Raw genomic sequence first — 14,862 nt, forward strand, 5'->3', positions numbered from 1 at the left:
GGGTCTCACTCTGTCACCCAGGTTGGAGTGTAGCGATGCGATCACGGCCCACTGCAGCCTTGGCCTCCTGGTCAGGTGATCCTCCCACCTCAATCTCCTGAGCAGCTGGGATTACAGGTGTGTACCACTATGCCTGGCTAATTTTTTGTAGAGATGGGGTTTTGCCACGTTGCCCAGGCTGGTCTTGAACTCCTGGGCTCAAGTGATCCACCCGCTTCAGCCTCCCAAAGTGCTGGGATTACAGGCGTGAGCCTTTGCACCCAGCCACATTTGTCTACTTCTTCATTTACAGCTGGGCACAGTGGCTCATGCTTGTAACCCTAGCACTTTGGGAAGCTGAGGCGACAGGATTGCTTGAGCCCAGCAATTTGAAACCAATCTGGGCAACATAGGGAGATCCTGTCCTACAAAAAATTTTAAAATTCAGCCAGGCGTGGTGGCACATACCTGTAGTCTCAGCTACTCAGGAGGTTGAGGTGGAAGGATTGCTTGAGCCCAGAAGGTCGAGGCTGCATTGAGCCATGATCATGCCACTGTACTCCAGCCTGGACAACCCTGTCTTAAAAAAACAAAAACAAAACAAAACAAAAAAACATCTGGGTGCAGTGGCACACGCCTGTAATCCGAGCACTTTGGGAGGCCAAGGCGGATGGATCATTTGAGGCAAGGAGTTTGAGACCAGCCTGGCCAAAATGGTGAAATCCTGTCTCTACTAAAAATACAAAAGTTAGGCTGGGCCTAATGGCTCATGCCTGTAATCCCAGCACTTTGGGAGGCAGTGGCGGGCAGATCACCTGAGGTCAGGAGTTTGAGACCAGCCTGGCCAACATGGTGAAACCCCATCTCTACTAAAAATAGAAAAATTAGGCCGGGTGTGGTGGCTCATGGCTGTAATCCCAGCACTTTGGGAGACGGAGGTGGGCAGATCACCTGAGGTCAGGAGTTCGAGACCAGCCTGGCCAACATGGTGAAACACTGTCTCTACTAAAAATACAAAAATTAGCTGGGCGTGGTAGCAGACACCTATAATCCCAGCTACTCAGGAGGCTGAGTCAGAAGAATCACTTGAACCCAGAAGGTGGAGGTTGCAGTGAGCTGAGATCGTGCCATTGCACTCCAGCCTGGGCAACGAGCAAGACTCCATCTCAAAAATTAATAAATAAATATAATAAAAATAAGAAAATTAGCTGGGCATGGTGGCGCATGCCTGTACTCCCAGCTACTCGGGAGGCTGAGGCAGGAGAATCACTTGAACCTGGGAGGTGGAGGTTGTAGTGAGCTGAGATCACGCCACTGCACTCCAGCGTGGGCAACAGAGTGAGACTCCATCTCAAAAACAACAACAACAACAACAAACTGCTACAAAGTATTTTAATAAAATTGTCTTCTAATGTTGGAAAGGGAGGTGTTAATCTCATTTTGCAGATGAAGAAATTAAGACTCGCAGTTTTTTACTATAGTATATTATGTTGGTTGTGGTGTTGGAACTAGAGTTCAATCATTAATATTTTGAATCTTTATATTACCCTGTAGAAGGTAGCCAATGAATGTTGATTAATGGCACTACTGGGATATACTATACCACCTACTAACAACTAGCTAAAACCTGAAGAATGTCAGCAGTGTTTCCCTTAAAACTTGTTTGCGTTGTCGGCCGGGTGCGGTGGCTCACACCTGTAATCCCAGCACTATGGGAGGCCAAGGCGGGTGGATCACGAGGTCAGGATTTCGAGACCAATCTGGCCAACATAGTGACACCCCGTCTCTATTAAAAATACAAAAAAATTAGCCAGGTGTGGTGGTGTGTGCTTGTAGTCCCAGCTACTTGAGAGGCTGAGGCAGGAGAATGGCGTGAACCCAGGAGGCGGAGGTTGCAGTGAGCCAAAATCGTGCCATTGCACTCCAGCCCGGGTGACAGTGCGAGACTCCGTCTCAAAAAAAGGAAAAAAAACTTTTTTTGCATTGTTTTTATTAGTCTGTGTCTTCCTGGCAATATATGCAGCTGATTTTAAATATCAAATACCTTTTGTTTCCAATGTTTACTAAGTTTCAAAATGTATTTGTGTTTCAATATTAGGTATGTCTCCCTGCAACACAGCTGTTGTACCTCAGGGGTGGTCTGTGGAAGCCTTAAACTCTCCACACTCGGAGTCCTTTGTTTCCCCAGAGGCTGTTGCAGAACCTCCTCAGCCAACGGCAGGTAAACTATTAGAGACTCCCTTTATCAGTTAATGGTTGCAGTATTGGTAATCAATATAAATCATCAGGTGTATTTTTTAGCAGCTTACAGCAGGTATAAAAATTTCAGAACTATCACAAATGTTTTGCTTATATTAGTGATATCACCACTGGAGGAATTAAATTGTTGAACTATAACACTTAGGGTTAACGGGCAAATAAATACTTTTTGTATTTTTTAATGTATATATATATTTTTTTCATCACATTTTCATTGTATTAGGTATCAGAATTTTTTTTTAATTCAGTACAGATTTACGGCCTGGTGTGGTGGCTCACACTTATAATACCAGCGCTTTGGGAAGCTGAGGCAGGCAGATCACTTGAGGTCAGGAGTTCCAGACCAGCCCGGCAAACATGGTGAAACCCCATTTCTACAAAAAATACAAAAATTGGTCCGGGCACGGTGGCTCACTCCTGTAATCCCAACACTTTGGGAGGCCAAGGCGGGCAGATCACCTGAGGTCAGGAGTTCGAGACCAGCCTGGCCAACATGGTGAAACCCCATCTCTACGGGCGTGGTGGCAGGTGCCTGTAATCCCAGCTACTAGGGAGGCTGAGGCAGGAGAATCACTTGAAACCGGAAGGCAGAGGTTGCTGTCAGCCAAGATTGCACCACTGCACTTCAGCCTGGGTGAAAGAGCTAAATAAATAAATAAATAAGCTCAGCGTGGTGGTGTGTACCTATAATCTCAGCTACTAGGGAGGCTGAGACAGGAGAATCGCTTGAACCCGGGAGCCGAGATCATGCTACTGCACTCCAGCTTGGGCAACAGCGTGAGACCCTGTCTCAAAAAACAAAAACAAAAATTCAGTACAGATTTAGAACTCTGGGGTTTTTCTTGATAGGAAGCATGACTGACCTGCTGTCCCACAGATTATCTTTCTAATACTAACTCTGTGCCCATGTTATTTTTTGAAGCCTATGTTTTCTCTCTTCTTTGCCATTTCTCCTCCACTACTTGTCCTCCCAGTATTTTACATCTTATTCTTCCAAGTGTTGAGACTGTCAAAGAGTAGGCAGAATATGTTAGTATGTTACTTGACGTTAGCTTCTTCTTTTTTTTTTTTTGAGACGGACTCTTGCCCTGTCCCCCAGGCTGGAGTGCAATGCCGCGATCTCGGCTCATTGCAAACTCCGCCTCCTGGGTTCTAGCAATTCTCCTGCCTCAGCCTCCCAAGTAGCTGGGATTACAGGCGCCTGCCACCACGTGGCTAATTTCTGTATTTTTAGTAGAGACAGGGTTTCACCATGTTTGTCAGGCTGGTCTCGAACTCCTGACCTCAGATGTTCCATCTGCCTCGGCCTCCCAAAGTTCTGGGATTACAGGCGTGAGCCACTGTGCCCGGTCTAACATTAATTCTTAGTTATGTGTACAGTCTTATGGTCACAAAAGCCAAATAATCTTATGCCTGAAGAAAGTAAGCATTTTTAATGCAAAGGTATGAGTAGACAATGATGTGGACTAAATTTCCAATTTAGTTCCCTTAGAGCTAGCCAAGGAGATAGAAATGGCATCAGAAGAGAGGCCACCAGCACAAGCATTGGAAATAATGATGGGACTGAAGACTACTGACATGGCACCATCTAAAGAAACAGAGATGGCCCTCGCCAAGGACATGGCACTAGCTACAAAAACTGAGGTGGCATTGGCTAAAGATATGGAATCACCCACCAAATTAGATGTGACACTGGCCAAGGACATGCAGCCATCCATGGAATCAGATATGGCCCTAGTCAAGGACATGGAACTACCCATAGAAAAAGAAGTGGCCCTGGTTAAGGATGTCAGATGGCCCACAGAAACAGATGTGTCCTCAGCCAAGAATGTGGTACTGCCCACAGAAACAGAGGTAGCCCCAGCCAAGGATGTGACACTGTTCAAAGAAACAGAGAGGGCATCTCCTATAAAAATGGACTTGGCCCCTTTCAAGGACATGGGACCACCCAAAGAAAACGAGATAGACCCAGCCAAGGATTTGATATTACTCTCGGAAATAGAGGTGGCACAGGCTAACGACATTATATCATCCACAGAAATATCCTCTGCTGAGAAGGTGGCTTTGTCCTCAGAAACAGAGGTAGCCCTGACCAGGGATATGACACTGCCCCCAGAAACCAATGTGATCTCGACCAAGGATAAAGCACTGCCTTTAGAAGCAGAGGTGGCCCCAGTCAAAGACATGGCTCAACTCCCAGAAACAGAAATGGCCCTGGGCAAGGATGTGGCTCTGTCCACAGTAAGAGAAGTGGGCTCATTGAAGGACATGTCTCCACTGTCAGAAACAGAAATGGCTCTGGGCAAGGATGTGGCTCCACCTCCAGAAACAGAAGTAGTTCTCATCAAGAACGTATGTCTGCCTCCAGAAATGGAGGTGGCCCTGACTGAGGATCAGGTCCCAGCCCTCAAAACAGAAGCACCCCTGGCTAAGGATGGGGTTCTGACCCCGGCCAACAATGTGACTCCAGCCAAAGATGTTCCACCACTCTCAGAAACAGAGGCAACACCAGTTCCAATTAAAGACATGGAAATTGCACAAACACAAAAAGGAATAAGTGAGGATTCCCATTTAGAATCTCTGCAGGATGTGGGGCAGTCAGCTGCACCTACTTTCATGATTTCACCAGGTACGTGCTTGTGCTTATTCTCAGTATTTCTCTCTATCAGGGTAGTCTCAAGAAGACTAAGGACAAACATCATGCCAGGTAAAGTACAGACAGTCACACTGTACTTTGCAAGTTTATTCATACTCCTGCTCTCCTAGACAACTCTTTCCCACCTTTACCCTCCTCCCACCTCCAACACCTTTTCTGTGTTCATTCTCTGCTGATTGTCTTGTTTTTCTTCCAGATAAGTCAAGCAATAAAATAGAACATCCACAAACTTCTACTCCATTATCTACCCAACTACTTGTGTCTGTATCCATGGACTCTGCTTATGAAAACTCCCCTATTTTTATAAGTAAACTGTTCCTGCTCCTAATTAAGACCAACCTCTCCTCATTTTGCCCTAGATTCCATCTCCTCTTTCCTACTCGATATATTGCCCCACGTATTCTTCCCTTTTTTGCCCCCACACCAATTTAAATCCTTTTCCATTGGATCATTCCCACCCATTTAACAAACGTTTGTTATTTTTCCCATCTTAAAAAACGAAACATCGGCCAGGCATGGTGGCTCACACCTGTAATCCCAGCCCTTTGGGCGGCCGAGGTGGGCGGATCACCTGAGATCGGGAGTTCAAGACCAGCCTGACCAACATGGAGAAACCCCGTCTCCACTAAAAATACAAAATTAGCCGGGCATGGTGGCGCATGCCTGTAATCCCAGCTCCTTGGGAGGCTGAGGCAGGAGAATCACTTGAACATGGGAGGCGGAGGTTGTGGTGAGCCGAGATCGCACCATTGCACTCCAGCCTGAGCAACAAAGAGTGAAAAACTCCATCTCAAAAAAAAAAATGTAACATAACTAGACATACCTTCCCAACTTCAGCTTCCAACTATCACTTCACTCCTTTGCTGCCCCTTGTAGGAGAACTCCTCAGAAACTAATCCCATATCCAATTTCTGGCAGGTGGAAAATGGCTGAAATCATGCTTCTCTGAAACGTGTGTGGCTTTTGTTATTACCTTTAGAAACCGTCACAGGAACGGGGAAGAAGTGCAGCTTGCTGGCCGGTGAGGATTCTGTGTTAGAAAAACTAGAGGAAAAGAAACCATGCAACAGTCAACCTTCTGAGCTTTCTTCAGAGACCTCAGGTAAATTAGGAAAACAAAATGAACTCTTTGAAACAAATTAGGGGCGATAGAGTAGTGATGGTAGACATTGTCTCTAGTTCCCTGTTGTATGGTGGTAATCAGCAGTATAGTTTATGAAGTCAATTCTCTTAGACAGATTTTATCTGGTTTAGACAGAATGTCAGCTTGTTATATCTTTAAAAATTACTACTACAGCAAATCAGGATACCTAAATTTTTTTTCTCCACTGTTTTTTTTGTTGTTGTTGTTGTTGTTGTTGTTGTTTTCTGAGACAGAGTCTCACTATGTCACCCAGGCTGGTGAGCAATGGCTTGATCTTGGTTCACTGCATCCTCCACCTACTGGGTTCAAGCAATTCTCCTGCCTCAGCCTCCTGTGAGTAGCTGGGATTACAGGCGCCTGCCACCACACCCAGCTAATTTTTAGTAGAGATGGGATTTCACCATGTTGGCCAGGCTGGTCTCGAACTCCTGACCTCTGGTGATCTGCCCATCTCAGCCTCCCAAAGTGTTGGGATTACAGGCGTGAGTGACCGCGCCTGACCTTCTCCACTGTTTTCATAGTGAAGAAAGGACACCCAAATTTTGATCTGGTTCAGCTATTCACTATTCTATCCTGTGTGGTCTTAGGCAAGTTACATAACTTGCCTATATCTCAGTTTACTCAGCTATAATATAAATTAATTGGTCAAATGTTCTCTAAAGCCTTACTAGTTACAGTGTTCCATGGCCCAACAGCATCTACATTGCCTGAGAGGCTGGTAGAAATGCAGAATCTTGGGCTGTACCTTAGGCCTTTGTAATTATCATCTGCATTTTAATTAGATCCCCAGATAATTCTAATTTTCATTAAACTTTGAGAGGTACTTCTGTAAGATACTTTCCAATTTAAAGTTTGATTATTCAGTGAATTTTAAGATTACCTGTTTTTAATAACTCAGAAGCATATGTATATGATTATCAACTTGATTTTCTGTTTACTTTTCTGTGACTATGATTGGAATGTGGACATCCTGACATATGGGACATAAGGGGCCATGACTTATTTCACTTAGAATCTCTAATGTTTGCACACTACCTAGCACAAGACTAGAGCTTAAATAAATGTGTGATTTTTTTTTTTTTTTAAATGTTGTTTTACTGACTCAACAAATCAGTAAAGATTTATCAAGTGCTTATGGTATACAAAATACACCATGTTAAGGCACACAGATATTTAAGTCCCAGTCCTTGCCCCTGAATTATTATATTATAACCGGAATGAAGAGATAAGTTCTCAGGCATGAACTCTGAAACCCAAGATTTACATAATAATTGAATAAAATAGTATAAAAGATGGCACTGAATAGCTGCCGATTAATTGCTGAATTAAGTGTTATAAATACTGGGGGTTACTATAGCCTAGCAATTTTTGAGCGATGCAGTAATTAACCTGAGATATTAAATAAAGGCTAGGATTTAGAGGATATTGGAGGGGTAAGGACAAGAATGAAATGCACTATTTACATATTATAATATTCTTGGAAATCAATTTATTGGGTCAGACTTGACAGGAGCTGGCATATACCTGCTCTTAATGAGACTCTTGCCAGGATCTTGGATCCATATTATATTAACTTGGAGGAAGGTTAGACCAGATCACCTGCTGAAACTCTTCCAAAGGTATTCATCTTAATTGTTAAAATTAATTATCCTACTTAACGTATATATTTCTCTGTCTTTTGGGAAGTACGTTTAGGAGCAGAATGTTGAAATTTAACATATTTGTCTTTCAAAGTAGGATACTCTGGTTCTGGAATTATGATAATTTTTCTCTGACCGAAATGTGGATTCAGTATATTTTGTGTGTGTGCGTGAAGTGACTTAAGTCTGGCCTTCTGATCTAGCTCCCAGAATCTATCTGATTTGTTTGACAAGTGTTAGTTTAATATTGGTAACCAAGTCTTAGAATTATAAATTTTGTCCAAAATCATGTATATTTAACTGAAGCAATTAATAAATTTCACCAAAAAGAGGCAAGCACTAATAATGACCAATATAAATCAGATGAGATTTACAGGCAGTAAGTGCTTATTTTTAGAGGTTAAAAGATGTGAAATGTTTCATTTTTAAAAGTTCAATCCTGCTACTTCTGAAATTTCAAATATTTTATAAATGTTTGAAAACAATCTTTACCTGAGATGATGATCTGTTAAATATTTTTGCTAGCGCCAGTTCAAAGTGAGAAATGTTTTAGAAAAAACTGTTTTCCTGAGCAAATTACAGTAAGTAGTATATGTATTAGTGAAAATAGTCTCCTTAAATTAGTCATTATATGGTCTGGGTTTTTTGTTTGTTTGTTGTTGTTTTTTTTTGTTTGTTTTTTTTTTAAGAAACAATAACAAGGAGTTTTTTGTTTGGAATTTTAGCCAACTTCATGTATTGCGGTACCCCTCCCACACAAGCCAAACAAGTTTGCAGACCCAGTGACCGCAGGTCACCCCGGCCCAAGCCTGCCAGGGTCCCTCCTGAGCTGCTGGGAGGCTCTCCTCCATGGAAGACTCTTGATCACAGGCTGGGCCACTGCTCCTTGTCTGAGTCAGGTTGGGTCTCTGGTTCATCCTCCTGTGGTGGGCCTGGGAACCAAAGAAAAAGTATTCATGTTGACTCACTTGAACCCCAGAGGGATCTTGGCAGGGAGGCCTGGGATATAGAAAGCACACCAATAATGATGAAGAAAAAGAAGAAGAAACCAAAGCAAAAGAGATATTCCCAACCCCGGGCTGGAGGACCTTGGGATGATGACAATGCAGATAAGCCTAAAGGTCATCCCTTTGCAGCTGACACACAAAAATCAGGTGTTCTCCCCAGCCAGCCTACCACTATGGGTACAGAATATGGACTTGTATCTGGAGAAAACTTGAAAAGGGAATGTGTAGTTAACTCCAGTGCAGCCAGACTGGTAGCTGAGAACTTTGTCTCAGAGAGTCTCAGAATTCCTTTATATCCTTCCGAAGAAACCCCCAAAACTGCAATGAGTTCTCAGTCTAAGCTGAGAGTAGAGGAAGAGAGCAAAGGTAACAAGTCAGTACCACAAAGCCAAGACAAGAAATTGCTGAAGCAACATGAATACAAACCACAGCCTGCACCCCACCTGAAGACTCCTGTAGATAAAAGCCAGTCAGTAGGCCCTCTCAATCTGAAAGGACCCCTAGCAGAAGTTTCTGCATACACTGTAGAAACTCCTTTGGATATCAGACTCAAAGAGGGTTGCTCTCCTTTCTTGGACCAAGAGGTTATGGGTGTAGTTTCAAAACCCACAGCAGCAAAAGAAATACCAAATTTGATACCCACTTTGATAGCAAGTAATCCATTAGAATGTAATCTAAAAGAAGGGAATAATGAAAGTAAAATGACTAAACTGCAGAATGTCAAACTGAAGGAGTTTCCTGAAGGAACTGAAGAGGATAAAGAACTAAAAAAGGAAGCTTTTCCCAACCAAAGACAAGAGATCAGCATCTTTACTTCTGAGCAGCTGCAGGGCCAAGTGCTGGTACAGGTCCCTGGGGTAGAGAATGAACCATTTAAGAGAATGGCAGGTGATGGCAAAAGCAGGAAGGGAAGGGGAAGTTCTGGGAAAATGAGAACAGATTCTGGGAAAGTAAAAGCAAAATCTGAGCTGCCATTTCTTCTGGACAGCCAGAAGGACGGAAGGGTTGTTCTCATACCGAGTGAGCCAGTCTCTAAAACTGAAGGAATAACTACTCAGGATAAGAGTGAGGAGCTGGGGCTGAATTCTTCAAAGCAACCAGGCACTAAGGCTGATCTCATGGAGGCAGTGGTGATGGGGGAGCCTAAAGAGATGACTCAGCCTAAGGTGGCAGGCATCATGCAGGCATTGATTCCTTTACAAAGTGGATCAGGCATGACTCAGACTTCTGGTGTTAGTGCAGAAACAGGAGATGTAGTCAAAGATATGGGTGTCAGTAACCAGAGCAAGGAAGGAAGGTGTCCATGGAAGGATCATGAGGCAGCTCCCTGGATTTCTGAAAAGCCTAAAAAGAGAGGCAATGAAGGCAAAAGCAAAAAGTTTAAAAATTATTATTCCACACAGCCTGCTAGAATGGAGAGGAAGGAAGAAATCCTCAGCCCACCTTTTGAAGGGAAGGATGGAGATGCTGGTAGTATTCCCCATAAAAGCAAGGAAATAGGATTTACTTTCCCCAAAATGCATGATTCTTCGTTCTCACATACACCAGATACACCCACAGTGGAAGTAGTTGACAGGAAGGGTGGAAATTTTCAGGTTAATTTTGTTGAGCTTGGGACTCTTGGGGAAAACAAAATAAGCACAGTCAAGGCTTCTACTGTTACTGAACTACCTGCCAAGGTGACAGATGTGAGCTGCCAAGAGCAAATCCAGGGGGCAGGATTTGTTCCTTCAGTAGTATCTGAGGAGAATAAGACAGATGCAGCCAATAGATACACTGCAGTGGCTGACAAACCAAGTAAAAGGAGTAATGATGGAAAAAGTAAAAAGGTTAAAAATAGTTCTCCTGAGAAGCACATTCTGGAGAATAAGATAGATGCAACAAAAATACATGTTCCCATGGAAACCACAGGGGACCAGGGAATTGAAGGAATGGCCTATATGGACGAAAATAGAAATATTACATTTACCTGTCCCAGAACACCATCAGAGCTGATAAATAAATCATCTCCTCTAGAGGTTCTGGAATCAGCAGCCTGTGAAAAACTGCCCACTCCTACTCCTCAAGTAGTAAAGGAAGGTGATTCCTTTCCAGATACTTTGGCAAAAAATGGGCAAGAGATAGCGCCAGCCCAGATTTCCAAATCATTAATGGTAGATAACTGCACCAAAGATGGAGTCCCAGGTCAAGAAAGACCCAAGGCTCCCTCTGCTGTTGTGCCCTCTACAAGCACAGGAGGAGTTGCTCTACCTATTACAGCAGCCATAGAAACAGTTAACAGTCATGGAGATCACTCTCTTAAGAATAAAGCTGAGCTTGTTGATTCCGTGAAAAATGAAGCAGGGATCGATGAAGGGCATGTGATAGGAGAATCTGAGTCAGTGCACAATGGTGCGTCTAAGCATTCAGTAGAGAAAGTCACAGAGCTAGCAAAAGGTCACCTCCTTCCTGGAGTGCCAGTAGAAGACCAGAGCCTACCAGGAGAGGCCAGAGCCCTAGAAGGATATGCAGATAGAGGTAATTTCCCAGCACATCCAGTGAACGAAGAGAAAGAGACTAAAGAAGGGTCTGTTCCAGTTCAGATTCCTGACTTACTGGGAGACAAAGCACAAAAGCTCAGTTTTTGTGAGGACCAAAATGCTCAAGATAGAAATTCCAAAGGTTCAGATAGTTTGAATAAGAAGGTAGATCTGACTCTTTTGTCTCCAAAAAGTGAAAATGATAAATTAAAAGAAATTAGTCTGGCTTGTAAAATCACGGAATTGGAAAGTGTTTCCTTGCCAACACCAGAAATCCAGTCAGATTTCTTACATAGCAAAGTCAAAGCTCCTCCTTCAGAGGTGGTGGATAAGTTAGTAATAATGACTGCTTCCAAGGGTATTCGACTCCCAGAACCCAAAGATAAGATTTTGGAGTCACCTCAGAAAATGACAGAAAAATCTGAATCAAAGACACAAGGAGAAGGGAAAAAGGAAGATAGAAGCAGAATGGCAGAACCAATGAAAGGCTACATGAGACCTACCAAGTCCCGAGGACTTACTCCACTTTTGCCAAAGTCTACAATCCAGGAACAAGAGAGATATAAGCAACTGAAGTCTGCTGGTATGAACCTGCCATGGGGAAATGTGTGTGCTTGTGGCTTTTGAGTCAGCATCAGAAAGGCAAAGAGCTTGTGCCTTGGCTCCATCCAGACTCTAATCATCCTTGTTATCATTGGTTTGTTGGCATGAAACCTGTAACTGCTACTGTGTGTTTTCTGCAGCCAATGTGTTCCTTGTGTCCTGCTTGAGGAGGCTGGTAACTTGGTTGCATGCCTTTTTTACCCAGCACTGAACGTTGAATTTTAGGGGAAGTTGAATTTTCAATGAATTGTCTAACAAAAGACCTATCATCATCCATTTCTTAATTTTTTTTAAATTATGCCTCCTATGTATCAAGTTTACAGCTAAGTTTTAATCATTACTTGGTATAAGGATTCACAGGAGGAAAGAAAATATTTCATGTCTAGCTATGTGCATGAGATTTTTTTCAATTTATATGTAGCTTGTGCTGGTGGGACTAAATATCCAAACTGCTTTTAGGTTAAATGAAATCAGTCCACCTCCTTATGAGGAAATGGTGGCCTCAAATCAGCATTGGTAGGCACCGATTTATTTGTGTTTCTAGTAATGGGAAATGATCTCTCAATGATACAGATACATTTTTTGACCAGTTTGTTGCTTATATCCATTTCCCCACAGTTGCATGTGGGTTTGAGTTTTGGGCATGGTCTGTGTCCATCAAACATAGTCCATAAAACTTGCCCATGTTGTGTTCCTCATAATTTTACTCTTTTTTGGCTCTACTCAGTCAAGTAATTGGAATGAGATTAAGAAGATGATTCCTTTAAGATTTAGAAATGGTAGCCCCGTTTCCCCCCACCCCCAGTTCCCCAAAAAAGTATACATTTAATCGTGGCTTCCCTGAATCTAGCTTTCAAAAAATGTTCCCTTGTCTTTGAGATTTTTCACAGCCTACAAGTGACACTATTTCTTAATCACTGTTTCCCAGCTTGCATGATGTAGCTACTAACTCCAGAATTTAAAAAAAACACCAATTGGTTTTAGTAGCCAGTCAGGCTTTTAGAGAGGTTTCGTCATGGGATTGTGTTCTGCATGGTATGGACTTGTTCTTTTGGGTAAAGCTTGTCTATGCATGAGTATGTACCCACTAAAGAATACTGCTGTGTGAGTAAAGAATGCTAAAGGTTGTTATTTGCATAAGACATTCTCAGCTTCTCTGTTTTTATCTTCTATTAGCTACCCTATTACCAAGGCAGAAAATGAAATAGTATGTAGAGGGCTTTCCAGCATTCATTGAGATTTCCAGTGTTCTATCCAGTTCTTTCGTTTTGGCTTCTAGACCCATTCTTTAGTTTCAGCAGTGATCCAAAAGTTAACATGTAATTTCTGTGAAATCCCAGCCATCTCTTTTTGCTCAGTACTTCCAAAGAAATGCAGAAAGAGGATTTGTTGTTCTTGAGGAAGCAAGACCAGTACTGCAGAACTTTTGGGGCCCTGCGTGGGTCAGGTCAGGCTCAGAGACTGTGTTAGCAGTGGCCTTACAGAGTGGGTATGGGAAGGATAATGGGTTTGGGACAAAATTTATTGTTTCTTCTATAAATTCTACCACACCTTTTCCCTAAGGACAATGTATGCTTTTTTAATAGTTAAAAAGAATTTTAAAACTAATTGTCGAATAAGTTAATACATTCACATGGTACAAAGGAGTATACAGTAAAACGTAAGTTGGCCTCCCTCCACTAACCGCCTTCCAGCTTTCCCTCTCCAAAGGCAACCAGTGTTCACAATATCTTATATATCCTTCCAGACAATTTATGTATAATAAGCAATAACATATAAATTTCCTGATTTCATATAAATGAGACGTATACATACATACTGATGTGTGCTATTCTTTTTAAACTTAATTTTTAAGGAGATCTTTTAAGACTCAGTATAAAGAAGCCAGGTGCAGTGGCTCACACCTATAATCCCAGCACTTTGGGAGGCCGAGGCAGGTGGATCACCTGAGGTCAGGAGTTCGAGACCAGCCTGACCAACGTGGAGAAACCCCATCTCTACTAAAAATACAAAATTAGCTGGGTGTGGTGGCGCATGCCTGTAATCCCAGCTACTCAGGAGGATGAGGCAGGTGAATCACTTGAATCTGGGAGGCAGAGGTTGCAGTGAGCCGAGATCGCGCCACTGCACCCCAGTCTGGGCAACAAGAGGGAAACTCCATCTCAAAAAAAAAAAAGAATCAGTATAAAGAAAGAGGCCTCGTTTTTTTTTTTTTTTAAATCTTTTTTCCTGGTACATGTCTCTAGATAGGACTCATTCTTTTTTGATAGCTGTATACTATTTCATTACATAGGTATATACTAATGTATTATAGTACTTTTTTTTTCTTTTTTTGAGACAGAGTTTCGCTCTCATTGCACAGGAAGGAGTGCAATGGCATGATCTCGGTTCACCGCAACCTCTGCCTCCTGGGTTCAAGTGATTCTCCTGCCTCAGCCTCCTGAGTAGCTGGGATTACAGGCATGCACCACCACGCCCAGCTAATTTTGTATTTTTAATAGAGACGGGGTTTCTCCATGTTGGTCAGGCTGATCTCGAACTCCCAACCTCAGATGATCTGTCTGCGTCAGCCTCCCCAAAGCGTTGGAATTACAGGTGTTGAGCCACCGCGCCTGGCCAGTACTTCTTTACTGATGCACATTTCGGTGTTTCCCAACTTTTTTTCATTAGAAATATGGTACATAAACTATCTTTGTATTTATAGGATGTCATCCTCATGCGTGTGCGTCTGTGTAATAAAAAGTGGCTCCAGAGTAAGAATCTCTGGTTTGAAGAATATGTATTCATAATTTTGATGGGTGTTCCATATTGCTCTCTGTAGGCCTACAGAGATGTCCCTTGTAGAGAAAGGCACATCTCTACTCCCACCCTCAACATAGACAAATACCTGTTTCCCTGCCTTTCTCTACTAGTGTGATTTTTTTTTTTTTGGGTTATGTGTACTGATCTAATCGGTGAAAAATTATTTCATGGCATAGATTTTGTGTGTGTGGTGTTTTTTGTTTGTTTTTTTGTTTTTTGAGATGGAGTTTCACTCTTGTTGCCCAGGCTGGAG

General features: G+C 42.7%; 1 protein-coding gene across 47 annotated transcripts in view; it reads left to right on the plus strand.

The window, feature by feature from the left end:
* The window catches only part of MAP4 (microtubule associated protein 4), a 228,772-nt gene that overhangs the window by 159,873 nt on the left and 54,037 nt on the right, over nt 1-14,862 (plus strand). For 37 of the 47 annotated variants that reach the window (XM_054550373.1, XM_054550374.1, XM_054550376.1 and 34 more), the window contains 3 exon segments: nt 2,078-2,200; nt 3,722-4,867; nt 5,874-5,996. In XM_054550373.1, the coding sequence (XP_054406348.1) occupies nt 2,078-2,200; nt 3,722-4,867; nt 5,874-5,996 (1,392 nt within the window). 47 annotated transcript variants of the gene reach the window in all.

Source organism: Pongo abelii, chromosome 2 (assembly GCF_028885655.2).
Source record: "Pongo abelii isolate AG06213 chromosome 2, NHGRI_mPonAbe1-v2.0_pri, whole genome shotgun sequence".
In the NCBI taxonomy this organism is placed as follows: Eukaryota; Metazoa; Chordata; class Mammalia; order Primates; family Hominidae; genus Pongo; species Pongo abelii.